This window comes from Oncorhynchus keta, chromosome 12 (genome assembly GCF_023373465.1).
Source record: "Oncorhynchus keta strain PuntledgeMale-10-30-2019 chromosome 12, Oket_V2, whole genome shotgun sequence".
NCBI lineage: Eukaryota > Metazoa > Chordata > Actinopteri > Salmoniformes > Salmonidae > Oncorhynchus > Oncorhynchus keta.
The window spans coordinates 34,070,700-34,082,994 of NC_068432.1; the positions used below are offsets into that span (position 1 = coordinate 34,070,700).

The 12,295-nt window shown below is 42.3% G+C and overlaps 1 protein-coding gene across 2 annotated transcripts in view; it reads right to left on the reverse strand.

Annotated features, from left to right (window-relative positions):
• LOC118391400 (coronin-1C-A-like) overlaps window positions 1–10,385 on the reverse strand; it is a 28,105-nt gene extending 17,720 nt beyond the window's left edge. The window contains exons 1-2 of one of the 2 annotated variants that reach the window (XM_035782751.2): window positions 7,688–10,385; window positions 2,069–2,268 (exon numbers count right to left, since the gene is read on the reverse strand). In XM_035782751.2, coding sequence (XP_035638644.1) covers window positions 2,069–2,268; window positions 7,688–10,289 — 2,802 coding nt within the window. In that variant the 5' untranslated portion in view covers window positions 10,290–10,385. Of the gene's footprint in view, window positions 1–2,068; window positions 2,269–6,139; window positions 6,310–7,687 lie in introns of those variants that run through there. The other variant, XM_035782752.2, reaches the window with a different exon arrangement.
• Window positions 10,386–12,295: the final 1,910 nt, after the last annotated feature.

The window sequence follows — 12,295 nt, forward strand, 5'->3', positions numbered from 1 at the left end:
GACTGGTGGATGCCACCCGTTAGATAAAATATGGAATGGTTCCGTATTTCACTGAAAGAATAAACGTCTTGTTTTCGAGATGATAGTTTCCGGATTCGACCATATTAATGGTCATATTAATATATTTAAGTCTATGATTTGATAGAGCAGTTTAACTGAGCAACGGTAGGCACACCAGCAGGCTCATAAGCATTCATTCAAACAGCACTTTGATGCATTTTGCCAGCAGCTCTGCTGTTTATGACTTCAAGCCTATCAACTCCCGAGATTAGGCTGGTGTAACGATGTGATGTGAAATGGCTAGCTAGTTAGCGGGGTGCGCGCTAATAGCATTTCAAACATCACTCGCTTTGATAAGTTGTTCCCCTTGCTCTGCATTGGGAACGCTGCTTCGAGGGTGGCTGTTGTCGTTGTGTTCCTGGTTCGAGCCCAGGTAGGAGCGAGGAGAGGTACGGAAGCTATACTGTTACACTGGTAATACAAAAGTACCTATAAGAACATCCAATAGTCAAAGGTATATGAAATACAAATGGTATAGAGAGAAATAGTCCTATAATTCCTATAATAAACTACAACCTAAAACTTCTTACCTGGGAATATTGAAGACTCATGTTCTGAGCAAGGAACATAAACGTTAGCTTTCTTACATGGCACATATTGCACTTTTACTTTCTACCGCAACACTTTGTTTTTGCATTATTTAAACCAAATTGAACATGTTTCATTACTTATTTGAGGCTAAATTGATTTTATTGATGTATTATATTAAGTTGAAATAAGTGTTCATTCAGTATTGTTGTAATTGTCATTATTACAAATACATTTTAAAAATCGTCCGATTAATCGGTACAGGCTTTTTTTGTCCTCCAATTATCGGTATTGGCGTTGAAAATATCATAATCGGTCGACCTCTAGTCTGCGGTTGTGAGGCCCGTTGGACATACTACCAAATTCTCGAAAACGACATTGGAGGCGGCTTATTGTAGAGAAATTAACATTAAATTATCTGGCAACAGCTCTGGTGGACATTAATGCAGTGAGCACGCCAATTGCATGATCCCTCAAAATTGGATACATCTGTGGCATTGTGTGACAAAACTGCACATTTTAGAGTGGCCTTTTATTTCCCCCAGAACAAGGTGCACCTGTGTAACGATCATGCTGTTTAATCAGCATCTTGATATGCCACACCTGTCAGGTATATGGATTATTATGGCAAAGGAGAAATGCTGACCAACAGGGATGTAAACAACTTTGTGCACATAATTTGAGATAAAATAAGCTTTTTGTGCATTTGTAAAATTTCTGGGATATTTTATTTCAGCTCATGACCAACACTTTACATATTGTGTTTATATTTTAGGAGCACAAGCGTGCCTAGAAAAAGTAAGGATTCTATCTTTAATCTCTCAAATATTTTTCATTGTGCTCCTAAATGTATTTGCGTGCGCCTACATTTTTCAAAATAGGCGCACAAAGGTCAGTGTAGAGCCCTGGGCAGCCTGAAATGCTGGACAACCATATTATGGTCAAACCTGCTGACAACAGCTGCAAGCTCTTGGGTACTAAATAGAGGAAAGAGAGGCTGTTCACACATCTCCCCTATACACCCCAACAACACCCGCTCTCTAGTCAGCCTGATCAATCCCCAGCATATTCACTTTTCTGTCACAAAAATTAAACCACTTAGAAATGTTATCTAAAACCCATTCAGTTACAGCACTATAGTCCTGAAATTGTTGGTCTTTCAAAAGGTGGCCAAGTCCATTTGCCCTGATACTAAAGTGCACCCTCACATTCTGCTAAACAGATAATGAATTGATTGGCACATATACATATCCAGCATAGTAAAATAATTTTGTTATCTCATTTCCATGATTGCATATAGGCTGTCAGTAACCAAAAACGTAGGAAATAACAAATAATCAAATCACACCGAAACAGAATGGAGCGATTGAATGTAACTAATACTGAGATCTAGGCCAACAGTGAGAAGAAGTGTTCGAAGCCTGATGAGACAGAAGAAGCCATGATGCTGCCTAGTTGGCTGGCTGAGTGACACACTCACCTTTAGCAGAGGGAGGACAAGGAAGGCTCCGCCCCCACTGGCCTCGATGATGATGGCGACAAATTTTGGGTTGACGGCACAGAAGGAGCTGTCCCATGTGACCCGGGAGACGCGGATGTCATCATAGCACTGGTCGTTCTTCAGCGCCTGGCCAAAGACATGACGGAACTTACTCGCTCGCACCACTCGCCTGAACATATCTGCCATCAGAAGGAGAGACAGACAGGGAGAGATGTCAGACAGATGCTAGAACAGGGTTACTAAGGGCATAAAGTTAACAGCGTACTAAAGGCAACAGATAGTGACACAGTTTATGACAGACCTCTCAGTAGCTACTTTAAACACTTCAGCAGCACTAGTTCACATGTATTTGTTCATTACAAATTTCAAATGTATCTTTAGACCCCCTCTTATGAGTGTACATTATACTAAAAACAAACTGGTGTGGTCATTGTTCACTACCCAAATTGATACTCAGTTGATGTGAAGCCACTCCAGACAGAACACATTAAAAGCTTAATGGGACATTGCCATTGACTAATTAATGTCTCATAACGTACCTATCTCTGCCTCAAATGGTAGACCAGGACTAAGCTAAGCTGTCCCAAGCTCGATGGCAGAGCTGTCAGAAGAGGCAGACTTTGTAGATGTCTACTTTTCTGTGCATCTGATCAAACAAGGTGCTGGCTGAGTTTGTGTGTATGAACTATGAACCTAGGATTTTTTTTTAACCATTATTTAACTAGGCAAGTCAGTTAAGAACAAATGACAGGGGCAGAACAGGCTTTTACCAGCTCGGATATTCGATCGTACAACCTTTCGGTTACTAGTCCAACGCTCTAACCACTAGGCTACCTGCCGCATTAGCCTAATAGTTATTTTGACAAACTTTCTTATTAGCCTACTTAGCCAGCCTTTATTCACATTTCGCAAATGTTCACTTTGGCAGGCTAAATGTTGGTGTAAGCTGGGCAAAAAGTTTGACAAGTGAGCTCAATTTAGCTAGCGTATTGGTTGGTTTCCAAACAAAACAGATTATAGATTCCCATCACGCTTCACAGGGAGCAGGCTCCAATCAGAGGAGCTGACCCTACTGTAGGAAGAACTTAAACAATTACAGTTCAGCATCAAAGGCTTCTTTGTATCGGTCTCCCATAGCCCCGAACAGAAAGCAGTGCATAGCCACAATACAGCACCGTAAAATCAAAAACTTTGACCTGGTGGATCTTCTTGAGGAGTGAGCAGTAGGCATTTTGCCAGTGTGCCACCCATGTAAAAACATGAATTATTGTTGGCATTTGGATTGAATAATTGTTGATCCTCCCACCATACTTCATATGGAATGTTTTTTTTTGATGAGTGATGGTTTCCTGCAGACATAGTGTTCTTTCCTTAACAGGAAGTGGATGCAGAAGTTCTATCCTTCCTTTAGCCCATGAGCATGGCACTGTGATAATAGACAAGACTATAAGGAATAGGAAAGCACAAATGTCCGCCATCAGAGTCATTCTACTAGTATTATTAACTAGTGATGGGGGGGGGGGGGCAACATGTTTTCAGCACTTTTATTTCAATTACATATCAACATTCTTTCTCATGCTCTCTCTAGTCTCTCTGCAGCAGAAATATAGTGAGCAATATGTTTGGAACATCAAATTGCAATACATATATAACTGTGAGAATCATTATACATATCGTATCGGCACATCATAGTGTGAGATCCCAGGCAATTCCCAGCACGAGGATTAACCAAGGTACCTTCAACATCTATTCAGAATGTTCACTGATGGCCTCGCAATCTTGTAAGGATAACCAGAATGTAGTGAATAGCCCATCAATTGACCCGATGTAAGCACTGGGTAGAATCTGATAGTTTGTTGTTGGGTTCTCCGCACTCTCATTTTGAATGGTAGTACAGACAGAAAGAACTGGTCTGAATAACACAGAAGCTGACCCTGTGGTGTAGAGATAAATCAGAGAATACTACATGTTGAGGGAAGAGATAGTCTTTTAGTCATAAAAGTGTTTAATCAGTTGTTTTTATTAAGGAGCTGGTACATGTATCAATGGGCTGTCCTCGCTCTAGAGCTACGGAGTTACATTCTTCTGACTGAGCTCAACCAAGCCCATCTCCCAACTTATAAAGTATACTCAGGTCATGGGTTTGCATCCTTCTGAAGAAATGGGGCCAGTGACTGAAACATCTGCCTAGCAAATAACACTATTTATTTATATTTCATATAAATCATATTAGCCAAAACATAGGCAAGCATCCATTTGTCCTGAAGACCCTTCTAGTCACACATCAATCCCTCTCGGAGCAGGAACCGCAACAAGACCCATCTCTCCTGGATCAAATATCCTCCTGGGTCAAACCCTTGGGTACAGGACATAAACTATTCCTATGATACTGTGGCTATTTGACCACAGCCTGCATCACTACAACTGCATCATGCAGCCAGAGAAGGACATGCAGGGTTTGAAAAACAGAACAAGATGGTCCATTATTAGAACTGGCTGACAGACTTAACTGTGACATATTGTAAAACTGTCAGCCAGTTCTAGTGTCAAATATATTCTGCTGCTAAACAGAGGTGGATCATGTATTTTCTCACCCCTGATAGGATGTAGATAGATGATAGATAAATGTCTAAGTGCAACTAAACCCATAGAAACGGATCATGATCAAGTTATACGAGCAATGCAAAACATTTGCTATAGTAAGCCCTAGGTATTGTGAGGTAGACCATATGACAATATTATGTAATACAATGTATGCATTCGTGTTCAAAATGATGACAATTGTGGGCAGTCAATGGTAATATGCTTACTCTTTCCCGGCAAGAAAAGAGGTGCAGTAGACAGACTCTGATAACTCTAGTCTCAGATTGAACTGCGACAACACCACAGTGGCATCTATTATCAGTGTATGACCTACTAGACTGGACACACAATTGACTGCCAGACAACCGTATCTACATGCACTATTTTTGTGCAACGCTAGTGTGTGGGAAGCCAGAAGTTAAATACAATTCCATTTCAACCTACTGTACCGGTGGGCAGGATGGTTGGTCATTATGAGGGGGGGGATTTGAGACAAAATATCTAAAGGATCCTATTATTAAACAGACTTTCCAAACGTGGGTATTTTGTAGACCCACTTCCTATCTACTTACCTCATGGCAAAACAAGTTATTCCTTTTTTGTCCACATATTATGGCGCATGTGCAGAACTTTTATTTTGACATGAGGTAATCAGGAGAAGAGGTGGGTCTACAACAGACCAGCTTTGGAAAGTCTGTTTAATATATGTTCCTTTAAATATTTTTTTATCAAATTCCCCCATCATAATGACCAACCCTCCTGCCCACTGGCACAGTAAGTTGAAATTGAATTGTATTTAACTTCTGGCTTCACGCGGACTGTTTTTGTGCAACCCAATACAATTGAAATCAACGCTAGTGTATTTAAATACACCCGCGTTAACAGCAGCTGCCAGAGAATGGAGCTAGCGATCTAAGCAACGTGTAACGTTAGCTAGCTATTATTGAATTAACTAGATGACTGGGTCCTGTAGGTTACTGTAATCTGTATGCTTCTGATTAATACAGGTGATTGGTCAAAGCAGAAATTGAAGTACAGTGTAATAATAAACCAACAGATTTGACCATAGAGCATAGCTTGGCAGGCTACTCTTGATTCCATACGCTAAAAGGTGGACAATAGCCATGCATTGTGTGGCTAGCAAAAATGCTAGCTACTTCCCTATGTGCAATTCATTAGTAATAATTTTCAAAGGCAGATCATCACCCAGGAGGATAAATGATAGGTTAACAAGACTTGCTAAAGCGATGTCTAAGGAATGTATCGATAAAGACACTCATGAATTGACTATTTACTACTATCGGCTAGAATTTGGAGCATGATAGACACCGCCAGTGAGCTATTATAACAAAAGTGCATATTTTATCCATGGCTCAGGCTGTTACCATTCATTAACGGTGCACAGCCGGGTTGGTTAGCTAGCAGCAATATGTTTACTGCAAATACAGAGCGGTCTATTTTCCTTACCTCCTAAATCTATGCGAAATTTTCCGTGAAAGCGAGGTAATCAATATGAACACATGAATATGGTAGTTTTAGCCCTCGTCCGTTACGATTTTCCCTTGTTACACTCGTTTAGCCGTTCGAGTATTCTTCTTTCCCTCCAGACTGTAATTCTATGAACCGGAAGCAACGCCCTGTTCCATCCCCGCCTCTTACATACGAGGAATTTTAGGATAACAATTGTCTTATTTATATGATAAAGATAACGTTTTATTATTTATTTTTCTCCATTGGAAATGATTAAGTGAGTATATGAAAGCATCACCAACACTGTCATAAGTAGGCTTATAATAATAATGTTTAGTGCGCCTGTAAGTGGTGATTCTGAGAATGGAAAGGCAGGCAGCTCCACATTATAAAAATACAATACAAATCTCCCCAGTTTACCACATTTCTCAGATGTTTGCGCCTGTTCAATGTACATTTGTTCAATATAATCCCACAGTGGAGGTGTCATAATACCCAAAGGGGATTTTAGAAACACTTAAAATAAGGGCTGTGTTTCGTGTAGGCTTACCCTGGCGTGATGTTTTGCTAACCATGTAAATCTCTCTCGGACAAGGTGACTTTTATCAATATATTCGTCTCTATTTACTCTTAAGATTTTAAAATGCTAATTAGCATCAAAGTAGACGTCATGCAAAACGTTAAATCCCTGCAAGCGCCCGCGCCTCACCTCTAGCTGATATCTTTGCCAGCAGGTAATGTGTCAATTTAAAACTTGCACAAGAGAGTTCACAGAATTGTAGCATTTAATTTTTTTTTGGGGGGGGGGGGGGTAAATACAGGCGACTATATTGATAAAAGTAATCTTGTCCTAGAGAAAAGAGTACAATAATGTGCCATTATTTTCAAGAAAAACAATACTCAGTTATCAGATGTCACACCAAGGTAAGCCTACACAAAACACAGACCTATTTTAAGTGTTTCTAAAATCCCCTATGGGAAAAATGAATGGTGGAAAAACAATTGGAACCATTTCCCTGTTTGACCTCTAGGTTTTATGGGTTCTACTAATAGTAGTGGGTACATACTCTCTGTGTACTTTTTTTCATTCTGGTCCCAAATGGGAAACGAACCCACAACCCTAGTGTTGCAAGCATCATGCTCTATGAACTGATCCACACGGGACACAGGACTGTTCGATCTACAGTACGACTGAACCCAAAGGCCTGACTAACACATTTTCATGCGTACAGTACGCTCCATAGTTACAAAGGACAAGTATGACTCACTGACTTGCAAGCAATGCTCAAAACCAGACTGCAATAGCTTTTTACAACTCAAGATCCTCACATGGCTGATAGAGGGAGGGAGGAAGGAGGGAGGAAGTAAGGGAGGAAGTAAGGGAGGATGTAAGTGAGGGAGGGAAGGAAGGAAGTGAGGGAGGGAGGGAGGGAGGGAGGGAGGGAGAAAGAAAATAAAGAAAGAGAGAAAGAAAGAAACAGAAGGGAGGGAGACATAAATAAAGAGACAGCCAGAGAGAGAATTTGATCCAAAGCACTTTATTACCTTTTTTGGGTTCAGGCTTTGTCTCTGGTGGTTTTTCAGCAGGCTTCTTAGTGCAATCGAAGGCCTTCTTCATCTGTGATACTTTCAGGCTCTGGCCCAGGTCCACAGCCCCGTCAATGGACTTGGCCATGAGAGGTTCTGTCCGCTCTGCGTGCCTGATCATGGACTTGGCCATGAGGGGTTCTGTCTGGTCTGCATGCCTGATCATGGACTTGGCCATGAGGGGTTCTGTCTGGTCTGCATGCCTGATTCTTTGGTGCATCTGGTTGGTCTCCTTTATGAGCTCAGCCACAGGCCTGTATGTCTCAGTTTCAAGCTCAGCCACAGACTCACGATCGGTAGGCTCACCAAGACCACTATGGATTCTGTGGTCACCAAGGTTCTTCCAACGGACATCTGTGCTGACCGTGTCAGGTTGGGGTTCAGGGTCATCATCTTCCTCTTCCATTCTCTCACACAAGGCCAGCTCTAGTTCTCGTATCTCCTCGTCATCTGAAGGCCAAGCTATGTCCTCTGAGATTGGAACTGTTTCTAATGGAACAAATGGCTTTTGGGGCTTTTTGGGTACAGGAGGTGGTGGGCCTTTGAGTTTAGCCTGCTTTTCCAAAAAAGGTTGTCCGTCCAACATGTCAAGTTGTTTTGGTTTCTCCTCTTCCGCAGCAAGTTTCACCATTCTTGCCCACGCATCAAAATCTATGATATTTCTATACTTTTCCTCTCTAGTTGGTGCCCTTTGTTGTTGTGAAAAATCATCTAATGAATCTAAATGATCTGGTGTGTACATGTTGGATGGTACAGTGTAAGAAGAACCTGTGTCATCCCATAACACACACATATCCCGAGAAGCTGTGTCGCAAGTATTTCCTTTGCTGACTTGATGTGGTTGCCTCCTCTTCTTCTTTTCCTCTTTGTGATGATAATCATCACCTCTTTTCTGTTCATCCATAGAGCTTGTTTTTGTAGCTGGAATCTTAAAGGGATTTTGGGGCTTTTTTGGGACAGGTGGAGGAGGCCCCTTCGGTTTAGGCCTCTCTACTGGAACAGATGGATCTATAGAGGCACCTGTTGTTCTGTCCTCTGTCTGGTTGAAATCCATACTGTTGTTATGTTGTGTTGGCACTGCGCTCGCCATCTCCCTCTCAGGCAGAAGGTGAGTGATGGGTGGTGGGGTGGTGACATGAGTGTAACAGACAGGTTCTCTCTCCCTCTGCATGGGAACAACCTGTCTCTGCCCATCACTATCCTCTAGCTTTGGCACAGAGAGAGGAGGGGAGGGAATCACATTGCATTGTTCTAATGAGTCATCAGCTAAATGTTGATGGTTGGTGATGGAGGTGCATGTGTCAGGGGAAGAGGATACTGGTTTTGCTTTTCCAGTATAAGTTGTAGTCTGCTGTTGTAAGGAGACACTTCCATCATTGCTCTCTACATTATCAAACTGTGAATGAATATATTTTATTTTTTGTCTTTTGTCTGTACCTTTGGCGTTTGGCCTTGGTGGAGGCTTAGGAGGATGTGGTTGTTTTAGATTTCCTGGGACACCTGTTGAAGATGACATGTGTAGTTCAGGTTCACACTGGTTTGACTCACATGGCCCAATCCTGTTGTCTGTGACACAGTCTCTTTTTACTTCCCTTTTTTGTGTGTCTATCACCTGTGGATGCTCATCTGGGGCTGTGGCCTGCTCTTTCTCAGTTTGTGAACCACTCTTAACTGGATTTGTCTTTTCCCAGCGTTTGTCCGGCTTCATTTTTGTGTTGAGCGCAATTAATGCCTCTGTTTTCTCATCAAGCTCTTCCTCTATATTCAATTGGACCAAATCCTCATGAGTGCAGTCTATATCATCATATAATGTATTATTTATATCAGTTGACTTGGAATTGGCACGAGTTGATTCAATACTTAAGAGGTCTGGTTCTTTGCCTTGAATGCCCGTTTTGAGATCAGAAACTGCAGTAATTCCAGACTCATTCTCCGAAATAGCTTTGACGGCCTCAGTTCGTTCAGCCTTCTTTGGGGGACACCCGATGCCTGCCGGTTCAGCCAAATGTGGATCTGCTCTTTCCGAACAGTCTGTTTGTGAACGTGAGGTTTGTGCCTCGCAACCACTGCTGCCTTTACCGGAAAGAACACAATAAGTGTTTACAGTGCTGCTTGTATCCTCATCCCATGTTACTTGTGTTTTGCTTGTTTCGGTGCCCAAAGATGAGGCTGTCTGTGATTCCTGCTGTTTCTTTCCGCTATGAAGTCTGTCTTCACTGAGCCTCAGATCATCCACAGCAGAATAAATGTTCCTCTGTGGGTCAGTAGGCAACATTGGAAGGTCTTGAGGTTTATCCACACTAGCGGCAGAAGTCGTATCCTCCTTCACTATTATTTTTACAGAAGGCTGTTTCTTTTCCTTCTCTTTGTCCCTGCTATCAGCGATCGCGCTGCTCACATCACACGATAACCCCGATTCATCCTTCTCCAGAAGTACGAAGAGCTCCTTGGTAGGTTCTGAAATCAAGTCCTCTGTGTTAACCCTATCTGTCATATCCTCTGTATCTGAGTCTCTGTGCCCACCACCAGCAGGGCATTTACTCATTACTTGTCCTTCCATTGTAGCTCCTGTCCCAGTATTCACCCTTTTCTTACTATCCGCAGCTTTCTTCTTGGGCTCTGAGCACCGTGTGCTCCTCTCAGAGCTCAGGATACATTCTGGCATATCTGTATTATGTGTGACAGCCCTGTCTTCTCTGTCCCCTCCCTCATTCCCTCCCCCCATGGTCAAAGGGCTCTGTTCTTCGCCTAGAGCGGGGCTCATTGGCTCCTTAATGAGGGTGTCTGTCAGGGCAGGGGTTGCAGTGAGCTCATCGTCTCCCTGCTCAGTGGCCAGGCTGCTGCTGACAATCAGTTGCTCTGCTATCCCATAGCTCCCAGTCCCAGCGCTACGACAACCGCTGCCCTGTTCACTGGGCTCCAACTGTGCCTTAAGGCCCTCTTCTCCCCCCTGCTTCGACTGCTCTCCTCCATTGTAGGCATTTGTTGAGACTCCTTCCTTTTCCAACCCTTTGTTCAGTTTCTGACCCATTCGTTGTTGTTCTTTTTTTTCTCTATAGGAGAAGAGAGATACACGTCAAGACACAGCAGTGGTCAAGGAACGACTCAGAGTGAACAGTATCATGCTGCTTGCGTATCTCTTAATTTGACATAAGGCCTTGTGCCAAGCCTCTCCCTGTCTGACTCACTCACCCCGTACCACTCGCTCACTTTCCATATTTCTGTATATAAATAGATGATAGGAATAAAATAAATTACTCCCCCCCCTCTCTCCAGTTAACTATTTCTATCCCTCCTCATTCTGTCCTGCTGGAATGTTGTGGCGCTATAATTAAAGTGGCTCTCACTGCTGTCGGTGAGTCACATGCCAGGGCCAAAAAGGAAACAGGACAACTGGGATAATAGATCAGTCACCAGCCTGATGCCAAGGTCACACACTGAGGGCTGTTTGGAACATGAACAGAACAAAACTGATGTCCATTTCCCATTGAAAATTCATCAGTAAGGGATACTGAGATATCATATCTTCAGTAAGAGCATGATCTAAGCACACTCTTAGAATATTACAGTAAAGCATTCGACATAATTTAACCAATCAATTGTTTATGATTGTTATGACAATGAGGACTACGGAAAGGTCAACTTGAAAACAGATCAGAGTCATAAGGGTTTTGACTTTGGAACAGGATTGTCAGTCTGGTAACTGATCAGGACAGAGTCTTACGACTGACGTGATGGATGGCCAAGGCGAGATTATTTGAGAGGAACAAAGCTCAACAGGCATTAAAATGGCATGCTGTTTCTTAGTAGTTCTAGGTTACAAACAAAAATAGAAATGATTATGTCCTCAACTGACCATCACACTAAGGTTGGTTTATTATCTGAAGTAAACACTTGTCATTTATACCATGGCAAAACCTGGAATGTGCATAGGCCTATTAAATATGAATGCCCACTGTGTGTCTTCACAGTAACTGGCGGCCTGGCGCTATGACACAGAAATGTGACACCCTTCCCTTAACAGCATATGTAGCAATACATGTTTTATGTTCATAGGGTGTTGATTTGGTAGACTACAACATGGACAGTGACTAAACATTAAAAAAAGAAACGTACTCTCACTGTCAACTGCATTTATTTTCAGCAAACTTAACATGTGTATATATTTGTATGAACATAAGATTCAACAACTGAGCCATAAACTGAACAAGAACCACAGACATGTGACTAACATAAATGGAATAATGTGTCCCTAAACAAAGGGGGGGACAAAATCAAAAGTAACAGTCAGTATCTGGTGTGTCCACCAGCTGCATTAAGTACTGCAGTGCATCTCCTCCTCATGGACTACACCAGATTTGCCCGTTCTTTAATTTTTTTTTTTTTTTTACCTTTAACTAGGCAAGTCAGTTAAGAACAAATTCTTATTTTCAATCTCGGCCTAGGAACAGTGGGTTAACTGCCTTGTTCAGGGGCAGAACGACAGATTTTTACCTCGTCAGCTCTGGGATTCGGTCTTGCAACCTTTCGGTTTACTAGTCCAACACTCTAACCACTAGGCTACCT